Source organism: Ambystoma mexicanum, chromosome 13 (genome assembly GCF_040938575.1).
Source record: "Ambystoma mexicanum isolate Mex_15411 chromosome 13, UKY_AmexF1_1, whole genome shotgun sequence".
In the NCBI taxonomy this organism is placed as follows: Eukaryota; Metazoa; Chordata; class Amphibia; order Caudata; family Ambystomatidae; genus Ambystoma; species Ambystoma mexicanum.
In genome coordinates this window covers 135953370-135968079 of record NC_090938.1, presented here as the reverse complement: position 1 = coordinate 135968079, position 14710 = coordinate 135953370, and the positions used below count along the sequence as shown (strand labels likewise).

At 44.8% G+C, this 14710-nt stretch overlaps 1 protein-coding gene across 1 annotated transcript in view; it reads right to left on the bottom strand.

Annotated features, from left to right (window-relative positions):
* Positions 1–493: 493 nt before the first annotated feature.
* SMPD2 (sphingomyelin phosphodiesterase 2) overlaps positions 494–14710 on the bottom strand; it is a 128862-nt gene continuing 114645 nt past the window's right edge. The window contains exons 11-12 of the mRNA XM_069633450.1: positions 2030–2171; positions 494–1867 (exon numbers count right to left, since the gene is read on the bottom strand). Coding sequence (XP_069489551.1) covers positions 1518–1867; positions 2030–2171 — 492 coding nt within the window. The 3' untranslated portion in view covers positions 494–1517. The remainder of the gene's footprint in view (positions 1868–2029; positions 2172–14710) is intronic.

Below are 14710 nucleotides of genomic sequence, written 5' to 3'. Positions count from 1 at the left end.
ACGCTCAGAGCAGAAACCTCTCTCATTGCCTTTCAAAAAAAATTGAAAACCACCTTGTTTAACTAAGTCCTCTTCCTTTGTGTCGTTTACTCTTTTCTCCTCCTCTCCTGTAGCTACTACTCTTCTCTTGCAACTAAGTAATGACTTCATTGTATGTACAACACGTCATTTTCATATCTGTAACAAGCGCCACGATGCCCACCGGGCTGCCTGTGCGCTCAACAAATGCGAATAAATAAATAAATATGTATATATCAAGGCAGCAAAGCTATCACCTAACCAACCCCCCCGCGCCTTTTTTAGATCCGCCAGAGCACCTGTGGACTACCAAATGGCAGTGGTATGTGGGTCAGACCATTGTAACATAATGTAAAAGGCAAACAGACACTTCTCTGTGTAGATTTCCACATTGGTCTAAAATGTCCTGGGACACCTCCTGAAAGAACACACCTTTGTATAGTGTAACACTGTAAACTAAATCCCTTCCAGCATATTTTCATCAGATCAGCACATTTTTATTTACTTCTAACCCACGGGCATCAGGGGACACAGTTACACTTTTAGACAAATATAAAGACAGGACAGTTCAAGATCCTAAGGTTGGCCCAGTAGCAAAACCTTGAGATCTGACATGTGGTGTTTAAAAACAAGAGACGTTGATATCCATGAGATTGCAGACCACACGCCTCTTTCACATGTCCACACTGTTGTAAACAGTGAAATTTGAGAGATAAATCATAACTTCATCGTCACTTATGAGCAGTTGCCCATTTAATGTAAAATCATGAATTGGGAGCCTGCCAGGCCTCCTCCTTAGCAGGCACTTGGTCTCTGGTGTTTAGTCAAGTGGTTGCCTCCTTATAGTGTGCAAGGCGTAATCTCAACTCTACCACAATTGTTCTCAGCATCTGGTTGAAGGTGTTTTTACCAAGTCACAAAAATGCCAGGGAATGTGTTGGGGGTGGAGGGGAAGAGGAGGGATCGCCACATGTACAGTAGTCCTCTATGTAGGCCTGAATGGCGGCACCTGGTCCGCTGGTGAGCACCTACCCCGCCCCTTCCCCATGATTTTAGTGATCGCACGTGGTTGCTAAAGCACCAAACCACAGATTGACTCCTACCTTGTGCAGGGTACCAATAGATAAAGCCATGCAATGATGGTGGAAAAGCAGCACTGACGGTATTGGCAGATCTTCTTAGCAAACCAGTTTATAATCCGGTGCCCTGTCGAGACTTGGGCGCAGTTATTAATAAGGAAACTCTGTGCAGCAAAGGTTGGTGCTGAGTGAAGGGCTTCCACCCTGAATATGCGATTGGAGGAGGAATGGCAGAATGCAGCAGCTGAACAGTAGAGATAGAACCATAACGAATACACATTGATTAGAACATTTCCCATACAGTCCTCCGTAGCACCCAGATTAGCTTTGGAAATCAAGTGGTATAAAACTAGTGGGAATGCTTTGTTCCTCAGGTCCTTGGAGGGAGGGGGGGGGGGCGCGAGTGTGTGTAAGGGTTTCCTAAGTGTGGCACAGCCTGTCCTGCAGGGCTTGCACCCCGAGTCGCATTTGCTCCTGCGTCTCCTGTAGTACCCGAACTTCAATAATGTGAAAGATGTGGCAGAGGCTGGCTATCAATAGCACTACAAAGGCTACAAATCCTAGGAGGTAGTAGGAGAATTTCGGGAAGGAATGTTCGGCCTGGGGCCATACCAGCGATACTGCGCCCATGAAGACCAGGAGAAACAGCAGAAGCAGCCCCAGAATGGCCATTCGGCCGGTCCAAAAGCGCTGGTTCACAGCATTGTGCAGTCCCACTATGACCTCTGTCTGAGCCTCGTTCATGATGTTCAGCAGCTCTGGGTTTGGTTCTGGAAAGAAAAAAGCACACAGACATTTTAAAGGAAAGCACATTTTGTGTTCTAAACAAGCGAATACTCCAGAGAAAAAAGTCAATTGCAGGCTAGCAGATCCTTTAACTAAGGTGAATGTCAAGGTACCACTTGGACGGACATCTGAAGGCCAAGACTTACCATGTGACATGGCTGGGACTCGCCTCTCCACACTGAGCGTTGCCATCAGAGCTTCATGGTCAGAGTACGGAATAGACTTCCCAGGAGCAGTCCCAACCGTGGTCATCAGTTGCTCACATTTCACTGAAAAGTTGGTCAGTCCCTAAGGTAGAACCAGAAACTGCAGTAAGCTAAACTGTCTACACACAAACTACAAAATGTGGAACAACTGACTTCACACAAGTCCATGGGAAGGAAGCAGGCCTGGTTTATTACTCAGATGCATGTCTCGTGTCCAACATGAATCCACTGTAAGAAAAATCTTGAGCAATTGTGGCCATTTTCAGTAGATCTGTAATCCAGAGACAAAAACTGGGTTCTGTTCAATCTCATCCATTAGACTGGAGTCCTACCCAGCTAACAACCGATTGCAGCGCCAACCTTAGAATCCAACCCAGCATCAACTAATTAAACAACTCCCAATGATTGTATTAGAAACACATCCACTGTCAGTCCACTCATCCAATTTGCTAGCCCTTTATCCACCCCTACCAATATTGCAAGCCCATTCACTCAAACATCGCACCTCCAATTAACAGACTCATCACTTGCCTTGACCAACATTAAAGAGAAACACTTTAACCTATTCATTGAAGTTCCAACCTCTAAGCTAAATTGTAGGCCCCGCAAGCCAACAACAGACAAATCTCTCATGCCCAATCACATCCCATCCGTGAATTTCAAACATTGCACTTCAACCAGTAACACAATAGTTGGAACCTGTCCACCAACATTCCAAACAACCATCTACATGTAATTCAGTCACTAAAATGCACCAGTGTTCCGTGTAGTCCATCCACCAGCATCCAAATGTGAAGTCTGTCAAATATATCAACTAATTGGCAAATGTGGAATCCACAATACCCACCAACATCCTAAACACAGTACCTAGCCCCTTCACCAACATTCCAATCCCTCGCTAAAAGTCTGACATTTTCTCACACAAATCTCACCTTCACCTCTAAATATCCTCTAATATTAATGGCCTCATTTGAAAATGTTTTCCACCAACCTTCCCATGCTTCCCTGCATTCAATGAATCCAACTCTGTAAGCCCCCACAGCAACAAATGAATCAACACGCAGTCAAAAGTTTAACAAAGTCAACACAATGTCCCAAAAAAAAAAATTCTAGAACCTAACCAAGCCACCAACATTCCAAACAAGCTGAGCATCATACCAAAACACAACCCTTCTTAGAACCAAACTGATGCAATCATTGGTGTTGTCTCAGGAGGATAGTTCAGGGGCAATGTGCTCGCCTTCGAAGCAAGACAACACGGAGCAACACAGACTTGAACCCCGGGTCCACGCTTAGAAAACTATGGGTATTAAGCGCATTATAAATAACCTATCATATCATCATCAAAATACTTCATTTTCAGCCAAATACTATAAAATCATACATCAGAAAATCACAAAAAACAGCAAGAAAAACGTTGCTGGTACACAACATCACAGAGGATTTAGTTCATTAAAACCGTGAACAGTCCAAGCAAAAGTAGAATACAGTACAGTTCATTCAGGATACCTAACCCTATAAATATATTTGTACTTGGGGTTCCAGGCACATTCATAAACATTTTCCTCTTGTGTAGCTTCAGTACAAAATTCAGTACAAAACAGCATCAAACACCAGGGAGGATGTGCAAAATCTCATGTAGAGGAGCGCCCCATTTTGCATCTTTGACCAAAATGGTTCATAATTGGTTTTAGCCATCTCCTTCTATTGACAGTATACAGGGAGGAACTTGGAAGGAAAAAGTTAAACTCCTCTTCGAGCCACTGTTGTTTGAACCTTCACAGCAATGAGTCCGCCCAACCCTTTAAGAGGAGGTAGCAATACCCTGGAGATGAATGGGGATGCAGAAGTTACTCAAACATCAATAATCAAAACGACTCAGGTAGTTGGCAAAAAGGTTAACTGTGTTAATATCAATTATTTAAAACAGGGAGTACAACGGACATCAACAGATGTCTCAGTGCATGGTTTCTCAATTTGCTTCAGAAAAAACATCTGTACAGTAAAAACTCGTCATTGATGACATCAACCTACGTATTTACTAACATCATCTTACGTGGCAAACTACAAAAACCTATTGAAGAAAGTGATAGGACTGGAGGGAACATCTAAGTATACATTCCATACTAGTCTAAGAAAGTAATAGGATCCTTTACATCAGGTGGGGCAACTAAGCCCTCCCCTAAAACAGGTCCCTATGAACGTCTCTAAATACACGTCATCCCATTGGTTACACAAACTATAGGACCCTTAATCACCCTGCCCCTACAATTGGTTGGCACTCTCACATCCGTCAGTACTTTTCCACCTACGTTAAGCAGCACGCAGGCTAGACTTCCAGGTGCTTGTGAGCTGGTCAGAAGCATAGCGTCCCACCAATTAGCATATCATCTATCATCACCTCCGTAGTCTGCTGTCAATTAAGGCTTTTAACCTGTCCTTGGAAATGTTCTATGGTGTGGAGAATTCAGGGGAGTGAAAGCACACTCTGCCTTCATGCGTAGGTGTGGTCATCAAGTTTGTCCAGCTTTATCCTTCCAGGTGACTGAAGACCACAAAATTGAGCCATCGGTGCATTTAAAATACTATTTTACAATAGACCTCTAACATCATTCTTGTTTTTGTCCATGCCTTCTGAACAGGATTTTTGCTCTTTCACACGATTTGTATCCAATGTCTGTACATCCCATTCTGATACGACCTTGGCTGCTTGGGGCTCACCCAGCCTCACCTTTCTGAGTTTCACTTCTGTTAATCCAATTTCTTTTATAACCTCGACACACTGGAAAGGCCTCCCTTTCTTGTCCAGCACTGCTATAATATGTAGTGAAAACATCCATTCTTTATTCATGCCTATATATGTATACATTGGCGCATGCCGCAATCCATTCACTATAAAGCTAGCCTCAAGAATACTTTGTCTGCTTGCGGTTCTTTGCATATGTACACGTGTAAAATGACTTGGTATCTTCATCGTTTCTGTAGCATATGTTTCTTCATCTTGAGCCCAAGATGTCACTTATCTTTGATATTTCTTGATGCCTTATAGAATATCTTCATTCTCTTGTCTCTGCATCTCATCTATGTACGTCAGTCTTGCTTCATGTGTGACATCACCATTCGTCTCTTTCATTCATCTGGACTGTTTCTTCTGGAATTTGATTCAAATGGACATCATACCGTCATGTGTGCAGGTTTGGCTTCCTTCATGGGAACCTTGCTTCCAGGATTCACCTTGGTATCTGTAGTTTCAATGCTGTTGTACGTGTCTCACACTCTGGTTCTCAACACATAGGTAGTATGGGAGAGGTGGTTGACGTGGGGGTACGTGGCTCCTTCTCTACACTCCCCCTTCTTGGCGATTCATCGAGCACTCACCCATCATCTTTTTTATCGAGACATCTTCCTCTGAAGAAATGCTTCTTTGGGATCCATATCTTTAGGACTCCTTTTAGGCATCGAGCTGATTTTACATGCTCATTCCAAGTCATGGGCATGCATTGTCCACTTGGGTGCAATAGATCCACTTTTCCACAAACTTCTTATGGTTCTTTGGATACAGGAACTTCGTTGCCTCAGGTGCATGAATACTGGCCTTCACAAAGTCTCTGATTTCTTCATCTGTCAAATCGATGGGCTTCCATCCTGATTCAACATCGATCATGATTTTCATCCCTATGGCTTTCTTCTTGCATTGTGAGATTATTATTTTGATCACACAAAATCCAAGCAATACCATCCCGATCAGGGCTCCAAGGAACTTGAATATGTCGGCCATCCACTGTGGAACCCAAGAAAAGAGCGATCCTAACCAGCTGTCATCAGCAATATCTTCTACTTCGTCTACCAGCTGGACGTGTAGCTTCGTCAGCATCTCTATGGCCTCTGTCACGGTGCCATTTTCATCGTCATGAGAAGGTATAAACGTGCAACATGATTCTCCGATTTTTGCACAAACACCTCCATCCATAGCTGTGATCATGTCCAGGACGTATCTATTCTGAAGAGTCATCAGTCGTATGGCCCTCAGTTCTTCTCTGATAGCATTGAATCCCTTTATGGTAGTGTTGATTGTTTGCAGCAATTACCATCTAGAAATCGGCAGCCATTTGGTATTTGCTCCAACCTGGATACTTGGCATAAAGATTAAAGTGAATATCGAAGTCTGGCTGAACAACCTGTGTTCCTAAGAGATGGCATCAAAAGCATCTATTGACTTAGCAGAGAAACAGTTCTCTCTCTTTACTAGATTTATCAGCTCTACAGATCTCTTCTTCCTCAGGTGAGCATCTGCTTTCGGGAAACTGTCAAGACTTAAGTCACTTTTAGGAACCACCAATGCTTGAACATGAACATTCACTAGTGAGCATCGTACTCCGCAATCTTTGGGTATCTTCATATAAGCTCTGGATCCACAAGCCCAGTAGTGATCCATGATTACTGCTGTTCCAATGTTCATTCCTTGTGCCTCAACCATTCGACCAGTTATGATTCTCTCCAATTTTACTTGTGCCATTGTTTCTGAAGCACAGATTTGCACTCTCCAAAGGCACTATGTGCAGAGGTCCTCCTCCATCTTCGAACCTGGTCAGTAGTTTAGCGAGTTTCAATCATAAAGGCTTGCACAGCATTTGAGCATTCTCAATGGTTGGCTGGTAGTGACCCATTATTACCCAGTCTCTGCAGATCACCACATCATCTTCCCAACCATCTGGTGATGACACGGATCCCCAAATTTGCATCTGACCTCTGTTCTTCCATCTACAAATTTCTTCTGCAGATTTTCCTGAACTCTCAAGTCTTCGATTTACTTCCCATATGATTTCAGCTCCTTTCACTACAGGCTTTTTGTAACTGATCACGTGATTCTTAGTATGAGCTCTTAGTCATAGTCATCTTCATCTGTCCATTTGAGATAAGCTGTTCGACCCATGAACTGGCCTCTTGTGCAACAGAATGCTAGGTGTGATATGCAGTTTGCAGTCAGGACGTCTATTTCAATAGCTTTGAAGATCTTAGACTGCCCCATGCTATAAGGCAGGGGTGCACATACGCATTCCTCTCTTGAGGTCCTCGTTCCCACTTCTTTCATATGCTGAGTCCATATGTTATCCCCCCAAGTGTGCTGTACTGTCCAGGTAATCATTCAACTCAAGATCATCCTCCTTAGCACTTCACTTAGGTCTCATTCTATTCTTATGGATTTCTATAATCATCTCATGAAGTACGTCAGTATAATTCCTTCTTACTGGACCAATCATAGGAACATTTGTCAGTGTGCTCAGTGTTTTTACATGTGCTACCTGTGTAGGCTTGCTCCTAAACAATCTTTTTCTTTTCTTTTCGGGCCTGTTTCTGGTGCTCAAGAACAATCTCAATAACACTTTTTTCTAAGGAAAGATGTCTAGTGACATTTGTCACAGTACCAGATATTTTTACACTGTCTACTGGAATAGGGATCATTTCATAGAGTCTCGGTAGCTTTGTAGTTGCCACATCTGTACCCTCCTTCTGCATAGGAGAATACACAGGAATCCTTACTTTGTTTGGCTCCAAATAGTATGCACTGCGTACTGTAAGTGAGAGCAGAATCACTATAAACAAAATGCATGTGTAAATCACGTACAAGTAGACCCACGTTTTACAGCAGTAGCTTCTTGCAGATAGTGGACGTCTCTATCTCGTTCTTCCATGTTATTACTATTGACGCTGCCCATTCATACTCTTTTTTAAAAAGAAGGAAAAACTTAATTTTAAATTGGGCAACATCATACAGTACTCTGGAATCTGCTGAGTCTGCTCCACACGTTTCTCGATCAGCTGACTACTGCTGGACGATGAACAAAGTTTCTAATACAGACAAAGGAATCGTCTTTTCACCAGACAAAATGTGGATTCTCCTTCAGCATGAAGCAAACTTTAATCAGTAGACTCTTGGATCTCTTCCCTTGAAAATCTCATTCCGTTCTCAGTGTTCTCTCAGAATACAGATTGACTTGTGTTATTATGTCTTGAAGCATCTCATTAAGTGCTGCATTATTTCTCGGACCTCTCAAAAAGGTGTAGACATCATTTTGTCTTCCAACAAGATGCGGGCATTCCTCAAACAGGTAGTAGAACACCAAGCCAACCAGTCTATGCGCATTATCATCCGATAGGGGCATTTGTGTTTTCCCCACTGTAATCGGGAAGCTGAAGAACTTGCTCTATGATAGTTGTGAGCAATCTCCTCACGGTTGGACCAGATTTAGGCTCTTGCAGGAACAGATGAACGCTAGTAGTTCTCCCCACAAGTGCAGGGTATGCACGCAGAATAAACAGAAAACTGCAAGTACGATCCGTGAAACATTGTCCTTAGGCACCACCATGGGCACCTCCGAAAAGAAATTCAGTGAGAAAGGAATAGAGGAACTGTTCCCTTGTCCAGTCATCGAAAAGGCACTCCAAATCTGGCATGCTTTCCTTCTCGATCAAGACTTTAAATATGTCTCAGTCCAATGTCAACAAACTCCTGTGGCTCAAGAACAAAGAGCTTCCCTTAACTCCTTTGTTAATAGCTGAAAAGAGTGTCCCAAAAACAAGCCACAGTCCAGTACACTCCATCTGTTAATTCAACAGCTTCTGCGTCCTTCTTCCTCGTCATGGATCTAGTCTGCACATGCTGAGGTTCTTCCCCGATACCTGCTTCCGACGGGGGTGGAGTTGAAGGGGGTTCTCCAGCGTAGATCTTGACGACTGAGAAATATCCAAGTGCGTCGGCCTTGCACTTTGACTGCAGACGATGTCACGTCTTTCACGATGAATGGCCTGTTAAAACGTGGTTCGTGCCATCTCCTCGTGAAGTTGCAGATCAAGATTGAATCACCAGGGAAAAGTTTGGGAAGACGTAGTTCTTCATTTCCGGTTGTTGTAGCATCTCCTGTGTTCTGTGCCCCACACCCCTTTCGCTTGAGCTGATCTGAAATGACAGAGACTTGAAGTCATGCATGTTAAGTAATCATGTCACTCCTTTCCTAACAATTCTGCTGTCGTCTGGGCATCACTTGCAGTTCTAGACGGAGGCGTGAGAGGTGTCCTCATTCGCCTCCCTGTCACTATTTATGTAAGATAGTGGTTGGAACCTGGTTGATTTCTCAACACATACAATGCCAGTGGTAGGCAATGCAACCATCCTTTCTTTCTTCAGGGTAAGCTTCAATTTGGCTATTCTTTCTTTAAGCAGGCCGTTGAGTCTCTCACAGACCCCATTCGCTTGTGTGTAAACATTTGACATACAATGCAGTTTACTACATATAATGAAACGTGTTCTACCAAATTTGGAACAAACCAATCAGTTGCGCACGCTCTCTATTGACATGCGCAGGGTAGCTGTTCTAACGCCACCCTTAATAAGGCTACAGGCATCACACGTATACTAGTGCTGTCTTGTCGCCACAATGCTTCGGAAGCGTTCAAAGAACATCCCCTCTGTGTCTACAGGTCTTTCTCATCCTGAGGCACTTCTCCTTGAATCTCTACTAATTGTGTCTGAAACAAATTACTATATCAGACACACTCATCATTACCCTCATTATTTCATTCACATCAGGTGTATCAAATGTCATGTTTTCTGAACATGCAACACGTTTTGCTTCCTAGTCTGCTGCTTGATTCCGACGTGAGATAAAATCTGCCCTTTTAGTATGAGCTGCGCATTTAACAACTGCGATAGCTACTGGGAGTTGAACTGCTTTAATGAGTCTATCCAATAAGGCTGCGTGCTGTACTGGAATGCCATCCGCTCAGAGGTAGCCCCTCCTTTTCCAACGTGCTAGCCCTGCGTGCACCGCTGACGTCACATAGGCAGAGTCACTGTATACTGTTTCTTCCTGGTCTGCATGATTCTCGAGTGCCACAATCAGCACCACTCATTCTGCAGCCTGTGCTGAAAAGTGAGACGTAGTCGTGCACTTATCAATACTTCAAATTCTCCATTGGCTATGTGCTTCGCCACAGCGGCACCTGTATATCTTTTTTGATCAATTCTAGAAGAACCGTCAATAAATAGAATCTGCCCAGCTCCCAAAGTGTTTTCCTTCACCCTCGGGAGTTAATCATAGAATTCCTCATAATTCGAGCAATCATGTGCATGGTCGTCCTCTGCCAGTGGTTCTCCTACAAACATGGCAGGATTCACTATTCTGCATCAAACTATCTTAATCGCTGGATTCAATATAGCCGCCTCATAGGCAGAAGCCCTTTGAGATGTCAACGTGCCTTTAGGATTTTCCAAAATGGCAAATAATGCATGTTCAACAAATAACGTCATGGAACAGCCCATTACTATGCTGGCAGCCTTCTCAATGGCGAATGCAGCAGCTTCCAAAGACTGTTCACAAGGAAAATGTTCCCTCATTACTGGGTCCAGAATCGCACTGTAACATGCAAGGGGCTTGTACCCCAATGTGGTTCTCTGCGTGAGTACAGCTGTCATAACAGTGCCATTCATGTGTGAAAATAAAAAGAATTCCTCAGCATAATTGGGAATCCCTAAAACTGGAGCTGTGCAAATTGCCTTTTTTTAACTCGTCAAACCCTTCTTCCATTTCTTCCGTCCAGACAATTTTTTCATGATTTGCCTGTGCTTTTTTCAGAGCTTGCAACAAGGGCCTTATGTATGAACTATAATCAAAGACCCATGCTCTCACATAATTACATACTCCTAAAAATCTCTGCATATGCTTTATCGTGTGTGGCTTGGCTGTTTTTTAAAATAGCCTCGGCCCTCTCAGGAGTAACCTTTTTTCCCTCATGCGAAATTAGCTTGCCTATATACAGTACTACTTCTTGAAAATACTGCAATTTGTCCTCATCTACTTTATATCCTTTTTCTGCTAGAATAATCATTAGCTGAACTGAATCCTGTCTGCACTCTTCCTCTGAGGTGCTACAGACCAATTTGTCATCCACGTATTGCAACACCACTTTCCAAATCAATATTGCTTTAAGTCCATCTGCAGGACTCTATTGAAAATTGACAGAGACTTACAGTACCCCTGGGGCAGGCGAGTACTTTTCAGACAAGTTTGTCTGAACGTGAATGACGTCAAATCTGGATTGAGAAAAACGCATTTTTCAAGTCAATCACAGTGAAATATCGTGCCTCAACCGGGATACTACATAAGATTGTCGTGGGATTAGGAACTAGAGGGAACTCGGCCTCTACAATCTGATTAATTGGCCTCATATATTGAATTAGATGCCACAACCCCCCCTTTACTTTTTTTTTCACAGGATAAACCACATTATTACACAGTGACTCTGACGTCACTAAGATACGTTGTTCCGTCATTGTGGATATCGTCTTGAAAATACCTCCATCTGCCTCAAGAAATGGGATACTGTCGTGCTCTAGGTAAAATTGCTCTTGGTTTCAATGTAATCTTTATTTCTCCAGCCCCCTTCATAGGCCTACGTCATAGGGGCCTGTTGTCCATAATGAAACTGGCACTTCACCATATCTTCGTCAAAATACTCAGGGTGCTTCTGTGCTAACATTTTCTGGGGTACCTCACGTTTAATGGCTCATACCCAATAAGTAATACTCATCTCAAATACTACTTCGTCATCTGTTGGATGGTCTGTAAACATATCCTCATCTGTGACTTCAGTCAATCTGTAACCTTCCCCAATGGCAATCACTGTGCTCCATCGTCTGCATTCATAATCATTCCCATCAAGCAAAGCCATTTCTCCTCGCACTATAGCTGCTTGTAATTCTAAAGGAAAGATGTGTCCTTCCTCTAAATCCATAGGTATCTTTGGACTAAATAAAAACTCAGTTATTCTCATAGTTCGACCCACTAAACCTGGCAACCATGTTTACAAAATGCGTACCCCATAGTGGAAAACATTTGGTTCTAGCGGTACTCCTTGTATGGCCACTTGTCCTGAAAACACCATAATAAACTCACTCCCGCTTAAGGAACAAGTTACTTACCTGTAACTGTTGTTCTCCAGCATGGGTCTGGCATGGATTCACATGCTCATGAATGTTCCCCGTCGTCAGGCTGGGAATCCTCGGTAAAGAAAATTCAGTATCAGTTTCGTTTCTGATCTGTCTTTCGTAGTAGTAACCAATCACTGATCTCTGCGTCATACTGACCACAGCCAATGACTGCCATCTCCCTAAGCCCCGCCTCGGGCAGCCATCTTCAGATTTGGTAGCACGTGAAGTGGCAGTATGACCAAGTGAAGAGCCGCAGAGGGGTAGGCGGGAGGGTTCGCATGTGAATCCATGCCAGACCCATGCTGGAGAACAACAGTTACAGGTAAGTAACTTGTTCCTTCTCCAACATGGGGTCTGGCATGGATTCACATGCTCATGAATATAAAAATACATAGCAGTACACACATGCACAACCACGGGAGGTGGCAAAGGCTCAACATTAAGCAATACAACAACTCAACATTAAGCATCTCTTACCTCCTCACCAGGCTCACCTTAAGCGAACAGGTTGCGCAGCACTGCTTGGCCGACCCTGGACTCCTCCCTGGAATCCCGATCGACGCAGTAGAATCTCGTGAAGGTGTGCGTCGACCTCCACGTAGCAGCCCTGCAGATGTCCAGCAGGGCCACACCTGATGGAACGCCGTAGTAGCAGCGATCGCTCTGGTTGAACGGGCTCTCGGACGGCCTGGCAGCGGTCGGTTAGCCAACCGGTGGCAGTGCATGATGCAGCCGGAGAGCCATCTGGAAATAGAAGACTTCGAGAGAGCCTTGCCTTGATTAACAGGTCCAAAGTTCACAAACAGCTGTGATGTCCTCCGAAAACTCTTCGTGCGGTCCACGTAGAACTTCAGCGCTCTAGCCACATCCAGCAAGTGCAAAGTCCTCTCGGCCGGCGACGAAGGAGAAGGGAAGAAAACAGGTAACACCAGGGGCTCGTTAAGATGGAAGTCCGACGGCACCTTGGGCATAAAGGAGGGGTGCGTCCTAAGCACCACCCTCGAAGCATGGAAAGTCAAGTACGGTGCTTTGCAGGATAGGGCCTGGATCTCTCCCACTCGTCGTGCGGAGGTAATGGCTACCAAGAATGCAGTCTTCCATGACACAAACTTCATCGGTGCGGTGTGCATCGGCTCAAATGGGGGCCCCATGAGCCTGGTCAGCACCACGTTAAGTTCCCACGCCGGGGCCCGGGCCTTCACCGGCGGGAACAACCGGGTCAGTCCTTTCATAAACTCTTTTACCAGTCGATGGGACCACAGGGACGTCCGTCCTGTGGTTCTGGTATATCTGGAGATCGCCGCCAGATGAATCTTAATGGAGGCATGGGCTAGCCCAGCCTTTGCCAGCGATAGCAGGTACGGCAGCACTTGAGGGGCCGTAATCCGTAGGGGGTTGATCTTCTGTGCTCGGCACCAGATAGAGAACTGTAACGCTCACCTGATTCCCGTAGAGGCGCCGGTCTTGACTGGGCGTATACCGTATCTTCAAAGGTGATGTGTAACACACGGCTGGCTCTTTGGGCTGGACCTCTGTGCACTGTATGTCTGACTCGAAGGGTAAGATGTCTGCAGATAGAAAATATGGGATTAAGGAACTGGGTTATTGAATGTCTCTCTCTTCTTCCCTTTCTCTTCTCCTGTAGAACCCCAAAGGTTAACGCTCTCACCTTAGGTAAGTGAACGCTGTGCTCTCCATCTGCCTCGGGGCAGGGTGCTGTAACCAGTTTCTTCACTGGATAAGGGGGGCAGGCCTCTTGACTTCAGAGGACTGCTGTCCGTCGTTTACTGCACGAACAGTAAGTTTCGAGTAATTCTAATGTCTTTAAAGTCTTTAGTAATGATGTCTCTTGTTTTGCAGGGTTCCGGCGGATGACGGGCTGAAGTGAGTTGAAGATGGAGCCCGTGTGATGAATAGAAGCGCCTGGAAGCACGTAAGTAAGCGCTTGTTGCCTGCTTCACGATGCGCTCTAACTGTCTTTTTATTTTGCAGGTACAAGTTCGGAGCGGCTGCAGGGTGCCGGAATACCCACTGGGTTAGATGTGGAAAGGAGTAACGGCACGTGAGTATTAAATTTCCCCAATGTCTTTAAACGCACCTTGTTTTGTCTTTCAGAAGTGGGATGCAGCGGCGAAGGCCTCCGGAGCGTGCGAAGAGTTGGTAAGCTTTTGTCTTTCAGATGCCGGAATGCAGTGTGAAGAGCTCCGGAGCGCACGAAGAGTAGGTAAGCCTTTGTCTTTCAGACTCCGGAATGCAGCGCGAGGCGTTGGTGACAGCCGATGGACCAGGTAAGTGAAGAGCTGTCACTGAAGACCGTAATGCTAACCTGTTCTTTCTTGTCTTTATAGGTGTTGCTGAAGACTGGATTCAGGATGGTAAGCCTTTTTCCTTAGGCCCAGGATCAGAGGCAGAAGACACGATGAGCGTTCTGCTGCAGAGGATGCAGAATAACGCAAAGCAAGATTCATCCATCGGGTGTGGTTTAAATAGCCTCCTGTAGTGCTTAGGTGTCAGCCACGCCTAGGTAAGAAAAGAGTTCCTGCTTTCCAGAAGAGTTCCAGTGTTCTGAATCTAGGGAGTGGCTCCTGCCCCACCCAACAGGAAAAGTAGTTCCAAACAGAAGAGGATCAGAG